Below are 17,461 nucleotides of genomic sequence, written 5' to 3'. Positions count from 1 at the left end.
GTTTTGTTTTATTTTTAATTCCTCGTTTTCAAGTTTCTTGAAATTGTCAATTGCCCAGAGACACTTTTGTGAATTGGGCATCAATCTAATACACAAACAAATAAATCTATTTTCGAAGGATTATTTCATGGGCTGTAAATGAAGTGACAAAGGGACTTTGTAATGTGATAAATCCGATTAATATACAGAAAAGTAGATGTAGATGCTTATTGTTATTATTCTTAGGCACCACCGCGAAGAGACAGCCTGGCAAAGATGTCCACAAGTGGACCAAAAGAAAAGCCATTATCAAAGAAAGAAAATGGCCGATGATATTCTTCCAAGAGCTAAAGAGTCAGGGCTAGTCTTTTGTGAACTCCATAAGATTCACATATTGTTCAATTACATTCTAAGCCGTTAATCCAGCAGCAATCTCTGAATGACCTTATTACGGGAAACTACCTGCATCCCAAAAATAAGACATCACTGGGGGGGGGGAAGCACAGCAATGCCTATCAGCAAGAGATATTAAGCATAATTAGTTTTAGTTGATTGAGTGAGGAGGCCTCGAGGGTTCGGCTGTCCCATCATGGAAGCCTCATCCTGACCTGCCCAACTCAGAACAAGAATTGCGTGGATGGTGTAGAGTCAGGTATATTCCCACGTTGTACTGTTTTGTGTAACCCTTGCAAGCAATTTACAGTACTTGATGGATTGTAAAGGGATGCTTTTAGTCGTATGAAAGAATCAACAACAGATGTGCAATATTTAGAGCTGCACAAAACACCAGTCTGGAAGGCCCATTAAGACTAGCTGAAGAAAACAACATTTTTAATGAATTTGTTCCTCTTGGATAATCTTTTCTTTCTTTTTTTCACATTTCTCACCAGCTGTTTCTGCAGACCTCAGGTAATATGATGGCAGCGACTATCATTAATACATTAAAAAGGTAAAGGTAAAGGTTCCCCTCACACATATGTGTTAGTCGTTCCTGACTCTAGGAGGTGATGCTCACCTCCATTTCAAAGCTGAAGAGCCAGCGCTGTCCGAAGACATCTCTGTGGTCATGTGACTGGCATGAATCAACCAAGGTGGTCCCTATTTTTCTACTTGGATTTTTACATGCTTTCGAACTGCTAGGTTGGCAGAAGCTGGGACAAGTAATGGGAGCTTACTCCGTTACGCAGTGCTAGGGATTTGAACTACTGAACTGCCAACTTTTCTGATTGACAAGTTCAGTATTTTAGCCACTGAGACACTGTGTCCCTAACATTAATCATTACACTTATCATTACCATTAATTCTTTACATTTGCATTATTTGTTTCTGTCTGTCAGAATTGCCTTCTACAATTTGAATCAGAGAATGCGTGAATAGGAAGAACCAGCCATTGAATAGTCAATAGAGATGCTCACTTAAGACTTTCCCAACATGTCATCACCCATCACTCCAATGGGAACCCAACATTGCTCAAATAATTTTACTGCTTAGTAGCTCTTACCATCAAGGATGGTAAGGGTTCAGCCTGAATCATCTTTCTTTTTAATGTCAGCCTGCTAGTTGTTCTCCTGCTTTTGGCCAGAGATGAATGTCAGAGGTATTCATGGACAGTCAAGAAAGCCATGATCTCCAAGAGCACATGTTGGCGGTTCTGCACATTTTTTTTACATGTGTTGCACGCACAATGCATGTAAAAATGAGAGGTGCTTCTACTACATTCTTATGGGCACTATATGGAGTTTTTGACACAAACACTCAAGACTTCTGGTTTGAGTACTTTATAACTCACAATCTTTTTACATATTATCATGTACAGTGATGTCTTTACAACTTAGCACTTCTCTTAGGTTTGCTGCTGTCCTCCAATCCTGACTTGTAGTAGCCGATATATAGACCACATCTAGGAATGCATCTTTGTCTTGATAACTCCATTATAACCAACCTTATTTTCCTGGGTTTTTTTTTAGCGTCAGTAAGGAAGATGGAAGAAAGGACTCTTATGCCTCCAGCTCCTTCACCCTAACCTTCACCTTGTAATACTCTGAAGTATTTGCTCTCTTCTAACCATGTCATTTGTCTCCTGATGGACAGAAGCAATCAGTCAGTCTGATGAACTTGTTCAATCTTTACCCTCAAGTTCGGACTATCCACACCAGGCAACTTCTCACGGTATCTTGATTAGTCTAGAGCAGGGGTATCAAACTTGATTTCATTGAGGGCTGCATCAGGGTTGTATTTGTCCGGGGGGGGGGGCGTGGCCAGCTTGACATCACTCTTGTCAGATGGGGTGGGGCGTCTGTGGTGGACTGAGCACTCTGCCAGCAAAAACGGGCTCCCATGCTCCATTTTCCACCATGACGGCCTCCTGCAGCCCTCTACCAGTGAATATGGAGCTCGGGGTAGGCGTTGCTTTTCACTGGCAGAGAGCTACAGGAGGCTGTTGTAGCTGAAAACAGTGTTTGGGAGGGCCGTGCATGACCCTCCTGAGCTTCATTTTCACTAGGCAGAGGCACTGCACGCCGGTCGTTTGCTGTTTCCAGGGTGGCCTTGCAGGCCAGATCTAAGCAACCCGTGGGCCAGATCCAGCCCCCGGGCCTTGAGTTTGATACAACTGCTCTACTCCTCACAGTACTCAAGCCTCCCCTACTAATAGCAATAGCATTTAAATACTGCTTCACAGTGCTTTACAGCCCTCTCTAAGCAGTTTATAAGTCAGCTTCTTGCCCCCAACAACGTGGGTCCTCATTTTATTGATCTCAGAAGACTGAGTCAACCTTGAGCAAGTGAGAATCAAGCTGCTGAACTGCTGCCAGTCAGCAGTCCACAGAATTAGCCTGCAATACTGCACTCAAACCACTGCACCACCGTGGCTCTTCTCAATACTCTCCTCTACTTCCTCAAAAGAGAACGTTCTAGGTTGTTTAATTGGGGGGAGGGGGGCAAGAGAATCTTAGCAGAATTCTTCAAGTTCTGGAACTATTATAGGTATGGGATAAACAAATTACCTCGAGTTTATTTTTCAGAGCTTCATACTAGTTTATCCCCACTAAGGGCATAGACCTTCTTAGCTTTTTTTTACTCTTTTTTGTCATAGACGTTTAAATATTCATTCTTCTCCTCTTTCTCCTTTGGGTTCTCTTTCCTGTCTCCTTTGCTCTTGAACATCCCGGCTCTTCTTTTTTGGGAGGTCTCATCCCAGTAACTTTCATGCAGAACATTCTACATGCTATTTATTAACTAATAAAAGGAGAATATTTGTAGCTCAGGGTTGAAAGGAGGAGTCCTTGGTGCTTTCTGAGCTTGCTTGTTTTATTGCAGACTTTCCATTACTCTAACTAGGTAACATCATCAGTGCTAGTAAGGATGGGGTTTGCTCCCAGCGCTCCTTACTTGCACTGATGATGTTACCTAGTTAGAGTAATGAAATGGCTGCAAGAAAACAAGCAAGCTCAGAGAGCACCAAGGACCTTATTTATGAACTTTTTGCTTTCCCTGAGAAGACTTAAAGTTGGGAGACTGACCTACAGGATTGGCCCTTCCTCAAGTGATAAGCTTGATTTGCAGGAAGTGGGATTCACACACTTGTCTGATGAGAAAATAAAACACCACACACATCTGGAAGTTACCACCATTGCCTCCTTATTATCCATTTTTTGCCCCAAAGGATCTTGATACTTGCTTGTTGTTTCCCTACTAAACAAGCTCACTTCCTTATGGGTTTGGGAAGTGTTTGGTTGCAAATTCCAAGTTGCCTATCCTCTTGGCAGAGGTGAAATGCTACTGGTTCGGGCAAACCGGCTGTAAAAAAAATGCTACTGGTTCAGGAGAACCAGTTTTTCTAACGATCAGCTGTGATGAGCAATTTATATTAGCTAGAAAGCAGGATTCCCCTCTTTCGCTGTTTGCTTACCTTTGCAGGCGCATTCTGCGCATGCATAGAAGTTCCTGCGCATGCATGGATGTGGTTCGCGCTCGCTCACATTGCTACTGAACCGGTAGCAAAGGCAAGTGGATTTCACCCCTGCCTTTTGCTAAAGTGCACTGGCTGAAACTGAACTAGCTAATCATCAAATCAGCCCCTCCCTATCAGACCAAATGTTGGGATGTAGACCTAAGCCAAGAAAAATGCACAATCCACCACAATCCGTTAAACACCCCCAAACCCAGATTTGGTTCCACACACCCCACTAGGATCACAAGCTCCCATTTAATAGTGTTCTTTCTGAAGGGTGATCACTATTACTGAGTTTTGCTAATTATGTTTAACAATAATGAGGGAAAATATACAACTTTAAATTCAAAAAGGAGACTAAAGAAGCATTTACTTTTGTTTTTGCATAATGAATATGAAAAGCAATTTTTAAAATTAATTTTGGAAGTTTCTATTTTTTTCCTATTTTTAAAAAATAATTCTGCAACTTTTAATTTTTGTTTAAGAGACAGTGAATAAAAATATTCTAGACAAATATTATCTTGCATAGTTGTATGAAAGAAGGAACATCCATTATTCTTATCCCTGTCTTATCCCTATCCAAAGCACTTTTGTCTGCATTCAAGAAACAAAGCAAGGATATTCTATACTATACTTCCGAAACAAATACTAATTTAGGAAACATCAAGAAAATAACAATGTATAGATTCGTCCCAAGCTCAAACAATGAGTGTATGAAAACATAGCTTTAAATTCATTTCTAAGATTTGGTTTGCATGAAATGTAATTCAAGGTCTCAATGCAAATGAACATTTTGCAACATTAACCACACTTACTGCAATATAATAAACTTTAGCTTTTTCTACCAGCTTCCAGTTCTTCTCCATATCAAGATGTTTTTCTTTCTTATAGCAATTAGCAGCAGCCAAGTTAGCAATCAGAGACCTAAAAAAAAATCATGAAAACAAGTCAGCTTTCTAATCCTCTCACAGAATAGCTACAATTTCTCTACTACCCCTTAATTATTTAATCAACAAAGTTATGAAATATCAGTGGAGCCCATGCTATGTACTCTAAGATGCTACCTAACCTTTCTGCTCTGCGCTGCCCTCCCATTTTTTCAAATAATATGTATAAGCATTAGCAGACTGCACACTCACTCCCAGTGTGTAGTATTTAATTGTTGTTTTCTCTAATAGTCCACTTGGGTGGCTGAGTGTTTAATACTATATGGAAGGATACCCCAAAGAACCTAATGACTGATAACACTGGAGGAAATGTAAAGGGTTTTGCAATTAAAAGTGGAAAAAGCATTAAAATATCAAAGAGCCTGACTAGTTTGCTTCCAGAATATAAAGTGTATTGGGGATACGGGAGGGGGAGGGGAATCAATGGAAAAGAATCTTAGAGGGTGGATTTTCCCTCACTGCGATCTTCAGGAATCTTTTAATAGGGTTATGATTGCATTTTTGTGTTAGTCATCCTGCACTCATCTATCTATCTATCTATCTATCTATCTATCTATCTATCTATCTATCTATCTATCTATCTATCTATCTATCTATCCATCCATCCATCCATCCATCCATCCATCCCATCCATCCTTCCATCCCTTAACTTATCTTTCTTTATTCTATATATATATATATATATATATATATATATATATATATATATATATATATATATATATATATATATATATATATATATATATATATATATATATATATATATATATATATATATACTTAAAGTTATTTATCAGCACAAATAAAAAAACACACACATATATATATATATATATATATATATATATATATATATATATATATATATATATATATATATATAAATATATATATATATATATATATATATATATAATATAATATAATATAATATAATATAATATAATATAATATAATATAATATAATATAATATAATATAATATAATATAATATAATATAATATAATATAATATAATAAACTCTGGAGTGCCTCGAGCAATTTCAACCAAAGTGTTGGTTGAACAGTGGGCCAATGGGGAAGTGCCTGATGGACTTGGGGCAAACTGCCAGGATTATAGACAGGGGGAAAGGAGGAGCGCACAGGAGAGGGAAGGGAGAGGGCAGGGATGATGGGCATGGGAGTAGGGGGATGAAAGTCCACTCTCAGACAAATGCTTCAGGGCAAAGTGCCAGGATCGTAGACAGAGTGGCAGAGAGGAGCGCATGGGAGGGAGAAAGAAGAGGGCAGGTATGATGGGCATGGGAGTAGGAGGAAAAAAGGTCCCTCTCAATGGCTCCCTGTCAGACAAACACTTTGATTTTTATAAATACCCGGGCAATGCCGGGTTATCAGCTAGAATAACTATAAAAAGGTAGCAGGGACAGGGGTACTGATAATTATTATATGATTATGACATCCATGCAAAATGATACAAACACATGGTTCATATTATTCGCATCAGGTTACACACAATGACACTTTGATGTCATGATGTCGTCACCAGCAGGCAAGGAGTCTGCCCCAAACTGGTTTTCTACCTAGAGCAGAGAAAGGACAGGGAAAATAAGGGAAAAAGAAGCAAAAATGGAATTATTCCCCTCCACTTTCACTTTTATTAGACATTAGGGAATACACTGCACAATTTTGTTGCTGGTCTTACTTGATTAATTTGCCTGCAGAAGGGGACAGTTGACCTTGAAATAATTAAACCGGGCTGGATAGAGTAAGGAAGATGACAAGGAAATGCTAAAATTATAGGTTAGATTAGGGAGATTAATGCAGGCAATAAAAAACCACCGCAAAGAAAACAACTTTGCCATGTCCATTTAGTTACAAAGAGTGATCATTCTACTCAAGGCAACTGCTTTTATTTAAGGTCCTGAGCCTTATGCCTTAAAAAGAGATATTCAGAGTAAGTCTGTTCTTCCATATCCTGGTTGAAAATTTCTTCCAGCTCTTTTCACTAACCTATTGTCCTATATGTGCATTGATAACAATGTAGTTTAGAACAGGAGGTCTCCAAACTTGGCAACTTTAAGACTTATGGACTTCAAATCCCAGAATTCCTCATACTGGCTGGGGAATTCTGGAAGTTGAAGTCCACAGGTCTTAACATTGCCAAGTTTGGAGACCTCTTGGTTTGGACTGTTAAACCAGAGATGGATTTTAGTCTACAATGAACATTTAAAAATAAATGTCATTCAAATGAAAAAAGCTTGGTTCATACAGTGATGTAATACAACTCTTTTATCCTGAGGAGCGTATTAATAAGAAAAGTATCAAAGATCCTGGTACTGCTGTCAAAATGGGACACATTAAATACAGTCAAGATTTTCATCTCCTATGATCAGAATTATCTAAATCCATACAGACATGTTTATCTTTTATCAATGTTCTTACTTTGCAAATTTTCAAACCTGAAATCTACCCACTGCTGTTTCACCAAAATCAAGATATAAACAAGGAGCGAAGGCCAAAAAAATTGCTTTGAGCCGATTAAAAAATGAATGTATAAAAATAGTGTAGATATTGAGGAAAGTATTGTTATCCATATTTTATCATCACAGCTCTTTTTCCACACCTGAACAGTCAGCCCTAACTGCAGAATTAATTTTATCATGAAAAGTGCAGGGAAGTACAAAAACAAGTGGAAATGGATTTATTCCTTTGAAATGCAGCGTAGAAGCTGCAGAGACATAGTTCATAGTGTCAGCAGCAAGGAAGCTAAGGAGAAACATTGTGTAATTTCAATTTCTAGATTAAACCCTTCAATAAACTTGAATGTCAAAATCAACTATCTACTGCACACAATAACTGGGACACTCCTTAAATGGAATGAATAGAATGGTTTTTAAAAAGTACCTTTGACAAAACTTAGGTACATGCCTTTCTTTTATTCTAACCAATTTCTACTGTTTTCAAAACAATCTAAAACCCTGGCCTATCCATAGAGTCAAGAATCCCAATTTTTATCTTTCAGCGCCAACAACAATGAGCAGAAACATAATAATCTCCACCCCTTGGACAAAAATGCTTTGCGTAATCTAATACCCCAGAATGGATAGAATAGTTTATGTTTAAAAATTCCTGTTAGCCACCCAGAGTTGCATTTCTGGGGTGGGAAGCCATATAAATCCAAACAAATAAACAAACACCGATATTTGGGAGAATAAGACAGACCTTCCCCCCCCCAAAAAAGAGGGTGAAAATCTGGGTGCTTCTTATACACTGAACACAGCATTTTTGACCTTTTGACCTTTGGCTGTCCAACCCTCCTGTAAATATAGAGGAATTTTCTGACCAAGGTCATCCTGTTATAAGTAATATTATGACTCAAACAGAAAATTTGCATATTACATTATGCCATGAGATGCTGGGAGCAGACCACACTAAATCATAAACCATGGCTTGCCTCATCTGCCACACTGAACTCAAATCAAGCCAAGTACCCTATGGGTTTATGCTATATGTGGACACAGCCAAAAGGTGAGGCTGAAACCAGGATTTGATTTGCTGGCCTTTGGTACCAGTTCTTCCCAGCAATGGTCCCTACAGGAGCCAGTCATCAGAAAGACAGAGGGAAGGGCCCCGTGTGGTTGGTTGCAAGCACACAATGAGATATGGGAATCTTATTTCCCTAAATGGAAATGGGATGGTAATCAGTGCCCGTAAGATTTAGTTGCGACCTCTGCCACAATGCAAACCACAATATAGGATTCCTGTATTTTCTGCTTCTTTACTCCATGTCTCAGGAGAACACAATGTTGTGCTCCAGTAACCAAATTAGAGGAGGAGGCATGGGAGTCAGGATTAGCATCAAGACAACCTGAGAGCTCCGAGGGGGAAGAGGGAATGGAGCTGGCAGAGAGAGAGAGAGAGAGGGAGGGAGGGAGGGAGGGAGGGAGGCAGACTGAATCATCTGTCAACCCTCAACTGGAGAATAAACAGCTTCCAGGTCTGGAGGTGACTGATGAGGAAGAGGAGGAACAGCTGGATCTAGTGCCTGATGTGCGGAAGGCAGAGGAGAGGAGAGCAGTGGAAATCTATAGGCCGGTCCTTGAGAAGGAAGAGCCACCACTGCTAGCGAAGCCCACCCTAGCTCTGGGGATAAAAGGCAGGGGGATGGGGGTGGAGATGAATAGGTGTGGCAGACAACTATTCATCTCTCTGCTGGTCAGACTTGTTAGCTTGCAGTGAGAAAGAGAGAATTTTTTTGCCAGGGCTGCTGGCATTCCTAATAAAGGGAGCATTGCTTCAACTACAGAGGGTTTGTCGTGTTTGGGGAGCTGGGTCAGAACACATAGCCAACCTGTTATCACTGGTGATGCAGGCAGCGCAGGTTCCCGTCGGTTCTTCGCTTTGTTCATAGTAGTGAGCATCGACGTGAGCTTCTTCCGTTTTTCTTTTGAGGATCTCACCAAATTTATCGGTTCCAATGCAGCCAAAAAAGGTTGCAGCTTTGTAGGGGAACTGGATCATCCACTGCAATTAAAGTGGAGGGGGGGAATGAAACATTTGTAATGACATCCAGATTTCCGACACACTGTAGAGCATGTTAACTGTTTTAAAGGCAAAACTAAAGAAATAATACTTTAACATCAAATTCAATAGATAATATCTTTAGTTTGAGTTACATTTTGATGGCTTTCAAATTATTTAAGTCTTTAGATTGTCAAAAGACATGAAAATGGATGCATTTTACAAAAACAATTATACACCACGTTTTTTGGAGTAGAAGGTGCACACTTTTCCCTCAAAAGAGGGTGAAAATCTGGGTGCGTCTTGTGCATTGAACCCAGTCCACTTTGCAAAAATGGCCTTCCAGAAGCCTTTAGCAGGCTTCTAGAGTGGTCCTGGGGGCTGGGGAGGGCAAAAATGAATGAAAAGTAGGCCGATTTTTGCTCGTTTTTGCCCCCCAGCCCCGAGGAGCACTTTATAAGCCTCCTAAAGGCTATGCATGCCCTTTTTTTGACAAACAATGGGCCCATTTTCGTGAAAACTAGCCGTTTTGGGGGGATCTGCAGAGTGCAAAAACTTTTTCTTTTAATTTGCCTCTTCAAAGTCTTGGTGTCTCTTATTCTCCGGTGCATCTTATACTGTGAAAAATACAATAGTTTATTACCGATTTTATATGTAACCAATAATTTGCCTAGATTTTGAATGTTCCAGGAAAACAAAACCAGCAGTTTGAGATGCACCAAAATAAATAATGCTTAAACAGAAAACAACTTCAATTTCATTCTAATGAAGGAATGCTGAGGTTATATAGATACTAAATAAAGAGGCAAAAGGGGGGGGGAGGGGAATCAACATAGGCAATGCAAACTCTGCAAGGAACAAATCTCTATATAGAATACAATTGTAGTAGTAGTAGTAGTAGTACTACTAGTAGTAGTAGTGTAGTAATAATAACAATAACAACAATAACAAGTCCCACCCCCCACTCTGCCTCCTTTTCATGTTTTAGTTTTTATGTAACTGTAAGCCAGTGTTACCCTATGGTAAGATATACATACATACATACATACATACATACATACATACATACATACATACATACATACATACATACATACCATGTTTTCCCAAAAATAAGACAGGGTCTTATTTTCTTTTGACCCCAAAAATAAGCGCTTGGCCTTATTTTCGAGGAGGCCTTATTATTTTTCAGGTGTAAGAGGCGGCAAGCATGGTCACCTCATGGCTGCTGCTGTGTTGCAATATTTTCAGGAAGGACTTACTTTTGGGGGGGAGGGGGCTTATTTTAGTGCATACGCTTAAAAGCCCAATTGGGGTTATTATCCGGGAGGTCTTATTTTCGGGAAAACAGGGGACATGCATGCTCATAGACTCACTGAAAAGTAGTAAGCCATCAAAGTCCCTGAAAAAGACCTTATCACACATAAAGCAATTGTTTTGTTTTCACATTTTTATTAGTACTGCCTATTTGCACAATGTCAAAAGAATTAAAAATCCAGATTGGTGAAAGAAAATTTAAACCTTCAAAACCAAGCACTGAGAAATTCATATGGAGAGAATGTATGTATCAAAGGCACAAAAAGCATTTCTGTAATCTTAAAAAGAGGTACTATTATTTCAACTACCTAATTATGTCTGTCTAGAAAATCAGTACATCTGGAGATAATTAACTATTTTGGTGCGATAACCAAAAGAGGAATATTTATTTTATTGATTAGATTTTTATTCCATCTTTATTACTTTATAAGTAATTCAAGGGTGAACAGACATAATATTCTTTCCACCTCCTGTTTCCCCCCCACAACGACCCTCTGAGGTGGGCTGGGCTGAGAGAGAGTGACTGGCCCAAAGTCACCAAGCCATTTTTTTCATGTTTTAAGACGGGACTAGAAATCCCAGTCTCCTGATTCCGAGGCCAGCACCTTAACTAGCATACCAAATTAGCTCTGAATAAAACAGGGGGAAAATGTCTGGACCAAACGTGATTTCTAATGTTGTATTTTCCCCCTTACCAGAGGAAGCCCCCTTGTGGAGTACTGTGCAAGCCGTATACACACACACACACACACACACACACACACACACACATATGCTGGTCTTGTTGTATTTGAGTCTTTTCCTGTGTAAGATTGAGATTGTCTTGGCAACGTTTCACTTAAAACCCAGCCTGAAGATGGCGAGCGAGACCTCGCTGAAACGTTGCCAAGACAATCTCAATCTTACATGGGAAAAGACCCAAATACAACAAGACCATTATACCTACACCTGTGAAAATCTACATATATATATATATATATAGATAGATAGATAGATAGATAGAGAGAGAGAGAGAGGGGGGGGGGAGGGAGAGAGAGAGAGAGGGAGAGAGAGAGAGGGGGAGAGAGAGAGAGAGAGAGAGAGAGAGAGAGAGAGAGAGAGAGAGAGAGAGAGAGAGAGAGAGAGAGAGAGAGAGAACAGCTATTCCAACACAATGTAAAAAGATTTTGATTGGTAAACTATGACATTAAATGTATAGTGTAATGTGTTTTTGCTTTTGCTTTAATAGCCCATTGAGGTGGGTTTAGAGGGAAATTCATGCATCAGTTAACCAGTCTCGCTCAGTCTTCAGATTACAACCTTCTCCCTACTGTATAAATATCTTTTATGCTCTCAAGAAAAACCTTTTTTACCATGAGTTCTAAAGAATCCCGAATCCTTTGATTACAGCACAGATCTTGACTCTTATCTGGAGTGTTACTTTAAAAATTTTTTGCAGACTTACTGCAAAGGCTTGCTAAATTGGTTTGATAAACTGATATGCAGTATTTCAAGGTAAGAGTACAGATAATAGTACACTCTTTTTTATAATAAACTCATCAGTTGAGCTTTTTTCTTTAATGGAAAATCTGAACAAAAAGCTTTAGAGAGCATTAAAATGGTCTATGTCATAAATTAAGTACTGAAAACAGGGTGAACTCAAGAAGGATATTTGGAATCTGCAAAGACACCCCGATAAAAATTATTGACCCCTTCAAGTTTACTGAAACTGCCAACCAACTGTTTGCGTGCCCAAGCCTCTAAAATCTAATAGAGGTATCTATTATGGACCAATGATTAAAAAAAGGAAACCAGAAGATGGGTTGATGCTGGTAGTCCTTGACTTATTACCGTAACTGAGCCCAGAATTATGGTCACAGGTATCATGTGATTGAACCCGAATTTTTGACATTTTTTGCAGCTGTTGTAAAGCGAACACCATAGTTGCTAAGAGAACACTGCAGACATTAAGTGAATCAATTTTTCCCAATGGGTTTTTTTATTGCTGGAAACTAGAAGTAAACATTGAAGACCGCAAAAACAATGTTGTAAATCATGTATCTGCAAACGGGAGGAAAGCCAAGTCATTTTAATTTCAAAAATGTGTCTGAAGTAGTTTTGGAGTGGAGTGGGGTCTGCTGTATAGCTTCAGAAGTATGGAATGCAGTGAAATGGAGTGAAGTGGAATGGAATGGAATAGAATAAGAATGGAATGCAATAGAATAGAAAAGAATGCAATAGAATAGAAAATAGAATAGCATAGAATTGAAAGGGATCTTGGGGGTCTTCTAGTCTAGCCCCCTGCTCAAGGAGGAGAACAGCTACTATTTCAGATAAGTGGCTATCTAGACTCTTCTTAAAAACCTCCAGTGAGAAGAGCGCCCACAATTTCTGGAGGCAAGCTGTTCCACTGGTTAATTGTCCTAACTGTTAGGAAGTGTCTCCTTAATTCCAAGTTGCTTCTTTCTTTAATTTTTATCCATTGTTTCTTGTCCTGCCCTCTAGTGCTTTAGAGAATAATTTGACCCCCTCTTCTTTGGGGCAGCCCCTCAAATACTGGAATACTACTATCATGTCACCCCTAATTCTTCTTTTCTTTAGACTAGTGAGACTCAAAACCTGCAGCCGTTCTTCATATGGTTTACTCTCCAGGCCTTTGATCATCTTAGTTGCTCTTCTCTGCACTTTTTCCAAAGTCTCAAAATCTTTTTTTTTTTTTTTTTGTAATATGGTGTCCAAAGCTGGTTGCAGTATTCCAGGTCTGGACTTAATAGGTTTTATAAAGCGGTAGTAATACTTCACGATCTTAATTCTATGCTTGGTCACTAAGCAAATGGTCATACATTGAGGACTATCTGTATAAGAAAATGCAGCATATGAACGGATGTTATTCTAGGCTTTTGATTGGTTGGAAGCCTGAACAAAACCCTCTTATTAGGGAAATACAATTTATTCCAGCATCCACCAAGAAACTGCAAAAGTGAGGTCAGCAGAGTGCAAGCAACTCTACAGAATTTGACATTCATAATTAGCTGACCTGTGAACAGAAGACCAGGGTGAGAAGGAAGAATCCTGCCAGCTGATGGGACGGAAGATTGATTGACATGACTCTTTAATGGTGAACTGCAATGCTTGGGGAATGTTGCTCTCCTGTCAGCAGCACACAAGACTTAGGCAAGAAAACACAAGTATTATTTTACAGTATTAACTTATTAAATTTATATGCTGGCCATGTCACTGTTCAAAATGGGCAGCATTTCTGTATAATTATATACATCAAGAAGATGAATGTGTTTAACTATCAAAATTTGGTCTACCATATCTGGGTTGCATAAATCCAGACAACCACTTGATGGCAACAAAGAAATTGTGTTCATCCAGATGTTTGCAGAAGATTAAGGGGAAAAACCAGCATTATATGAATACGAGATAAATCGAGTATGGCTTATGTTTATTTTGAAGATCTTTTCCATCTCACTTACAAGTAATTTTTTTCTGTTAAATTTTACGCTATGACATCTGAATGATAACAAAATGAAATCAGAAGGGATTTTCCTTATCTGTTACATAAAAGTTCTGAACTGCAAACATACACTATCTCAACTTCTTACATACAACACGGTTTGAACCAGGTGGCAAAGTTTAAATTAAAATTTATTGACTATGATAAACTATGAAAGCCTCCTTCAATTGCCTTTTCCTTCAAGGTGTGCATGATCAAAGCCACTGAGATTTGGGCAAAGGCACATGGCTCCATATTGACCCTAAACAGGTGGCCCTCCTTCTCTAATGCCGTAAATGCAGAGTTGGCAGCAAGCTGTGCTTCCCCTTTCCAAGATCATGAAGGAAATACACAGGGCAGACCATTTTAGCCAAAAGGAATTCAGCTTGTGACATGGAATGCAAACTACTTCTGCTTTTTAATTGTTCTTTCAATCTATTTATCACCACAGGCAATTATATTAACAAACCAAAATTGAGACCCAACACACAAGGTTTTGAAATGTTAGGGATGTGATACAATTCAGCAATTTTATGAGTTATTTATTTATGATTTCTTTGGAGGAAGAGCTAAACAAGATACTGTTGGAAGAAATGTCCATCTGGGTTCAGTTCCAAGTGCAGAGAAAGACACTGGAAACATGGAGGCTGCTTGGAAGGATGGTTTAATGGTGAAGCAGAACCACCAAGCATGTGTGATTCTGGGTAGCTGATCACAGGGAGTGGAGCAGTGGTGGGTTCAGGCTCCCGTCGCAACCAGCACGCTGCGACGGAGCCCGGTGTCCACCACATGCACGCACTTGTCTGTGATGCTCCAGCTGCTCGGCAGAGCATCGCGCAAGCACCATATGGTCCGTGTGTGTGCGCAAATGGCCCAGACGGGTGGGCCCTCTGGAACACCGTACCAGAACGGTACCTGGTGCTCCCAGCAGGCCCCGAAACGCCCGTACTGGGGCATACCAACCGTAACCCACCACTGGAGTGGAGAGTGAGTGTTATTTATACCCTCTCTTGGGTTTTGAACTTGAGCTTCCTGTTCCTGTGACAAGGAATGTATTCTATTGGTTGCAGTCAGACTCCCATGTGGAGTCATGTTTGTGCGAATGAAGTTTGGTTGAACCTTGCTGGGTGATGTAATGAAGAGGCTTGGTTGTGCCATGTGATGAGCTCTGCTGATAGATAATCCTATTATGTCTGTACTCCAGGGTAATCCCATCACCCTGGAGCTGGAGGTCTTTTGTTTTGTAGATAGACTGGTCCAGTCTTGATGCTGGAGGCAGGGAGCTACTCTTTGTCTCTAAAAACCTGTTTCTCCTTTTCTCATCCAGGGAAATATAATATTCTGGCTTTTTAATATTTCCTAAAATATTTCATACTTCTAATAGGGGTGGATGCTGTCTTCAAGAATCAAAATTAGACCTGTGGATAACCTGATTTACCCCAATATTGGGATATCATTGCTAATTCAAGTAATTTCACACATGCATTTCATACATTTATTCTGACACCAGCTTCTTAAGAGATTTTTCTGCAGTCCTGTTTGTTTTTCCTCTAACCAAGCCTATTTCATTTAGGAGTCTTAGAGGTGAACAAGGGCATCTTGCTATTGAGTTATAAATTATTTATCAAAAATTACCTTAAATTTTCTAAACACAAATTTTCTAAAAAAGGAGGGAGGGAAACTACATACTGGAATTTTTTGGGGTCCAAATGTGCGTAATGTTGTGTGTGTGTGGGGAGGAGAATTCATCACAAGAGTAAATTTGCATACCAGCAAGAAAACAACCTGAAGGTATGTCAGCCTATATTCTATTATTATTATTCATTAATAATCATATTAGCCTATGATTTTGCTGCCTATATTTAACCTATATTTATTTCTGGGTTCTTCATAAAGATGCAACTGATAATTTGAATGAAAAGACATTCAGAGAAAAATGCAATGATATATTCAAGTTTAAAATTAAGCAAACGTATTTTCAAGCACTTCATAATTTCTGCCAAGTCAAATCTCAACATTATCCTACAGTTAAAGCAAAAAACACATTTTTTTTGCTAAGTACTCTGCTAACATGTTAATGATATCATTACATGATTTTATAAGTATTACAACATGTAATTTATTTATTCTCCATAGAAACAGAGGAAAGGTGCAGAATATGAGGCAGTCAGGATGATAAAATGACGTTTAATGCAAATTTATTTCCGCAATATAGCATGTTAAAAACAAAGTAGCTTCAGGCACCGTACGAATGAAAAATGCTAACAAATTAGAATGTCAGAAGCAAAATTAAAGGAGGAAATTGATGGTTCTATTTACATGGCATTAAAAGGAGACTCTACTGTAACATTTACCACCCCAATCATTATAGGAATTAACACGGCAACACAAGGAGCAACCCCCAACAATCTAAATTTGATTGAAAAATTAAAACCTATGAACAGGCAGCGATCTTGGAAACAAACTGATTTTTACCCACCAACAACCGTCATTCTTACCTTTTTTTTCTTTGATTTCATGCCACTTACAATTGTGGTCTTCTACTCTCTTTCAATTTGAAACTATGGCAAAGTAATTATGTACGGGCAAAAATCCATGTAAGGCACAAATTCAGTGGCTAAGAAATTGTTATTTATCACATTTATCTCTCATCTTTATCTAGGAAAGAATAGTTGGAGCTGGGCTCAAACTTAGGAAATTGAATAGGAAATAAAAAAAAATAGAGGAGGCAGGAAGTACATTATTAGGTAGGTTCACTGCCTTGAACTATGCAATATATTAAAAAGATGCATCAAAAAACCCAATAATACAGTAAACACGCTTGGAAGAATTCTTTTTATGATGAATACCTTCCTTTTTAACAGATTAACAGAGTTGGAAGGTACCTAGTAGGTCATCTAGTCCAACCCCCTGCCCAAGCAGGAGACCCTACACCCGTGATGGTGAACCTATGGCATGCGTGCCACAGGTGGCACGAGGAGGCATTTCTGAGGGCACACAAGGCATTGCCTAGTCAGCTTCAGTGCATGCACGGCCTGGTCAGCTGATTTTTGGCCTTGATTTTTGGCTGTTTTTCGCCCTCTGGAGGCTTCCCTAAAGCTTCCAGAGGGTGAAAAACCGACAGAGTTTGCGCGTTGGGCTGTTTTTCGCCATCTTGAAGCCTCCAGAGGGAGAAAAATGGCTCAACGGCAACCCGGAATTCTGTTCCCAAACTTTCAGTTTGCACGTTGGGCTGTTTTCACCCACTGGAGGCTTTATGGAA

The 17,461-nt window shown here is 39.3% G+C and overlaps 1 protein-coding gene across 2 annotated transcripts in view; it reads right to left on the bottom strand.

Annotated features, from left to right (window-relative positions):
• ADK (adenosine kinase) overlaps positions 1 to 17,461 on the bottom strand; it is a 280,290-nt gene that overhangs the window by 155,011 nt on the left and 107,818 nt on the right. For both annotated transcript variants that reach the window (XM_087702333.1, XM_014062802.2), the window contains exons 5-6: positions 9,232 to 9,404; positions 4,747 to 4,855 (exon numbers count right to left, since the gene is read on the bottom strand). In XM_087702333.1, the coding sequence (XP_087558459.1) occupies positions 4,747 to 4,855; positions 9,232 to 9,404 (282 nt within the window). The remainder of the gene's footprint in view (positions 1 to 4,746; positions 4,856 to 9,231; positions 9,405 to 17,461) is intronic.

This window comes from Thamnophis sirtalis, unplaced genomic scaffold, assembly GCF_051295495.1.
Source record: "Thamnophis sirtalis isolate CommonGarterSnake01/CBP01778 unplaced genomic scaffold, rThaSir2_p1.2 scaffold_15, whole genome shotgun sequence".
In the NCBI taxonomy this organism is placed as follows: domain Eukaryota; kingdom Metazoa; phylum Chordata; class Lepidosauria; order Squamata; family Natricidae; genus Thamnophis; species Thamnophis sirtalis.
This window is presented reverse-complemented; position numbering and strand designations above follow the sequence as displayed.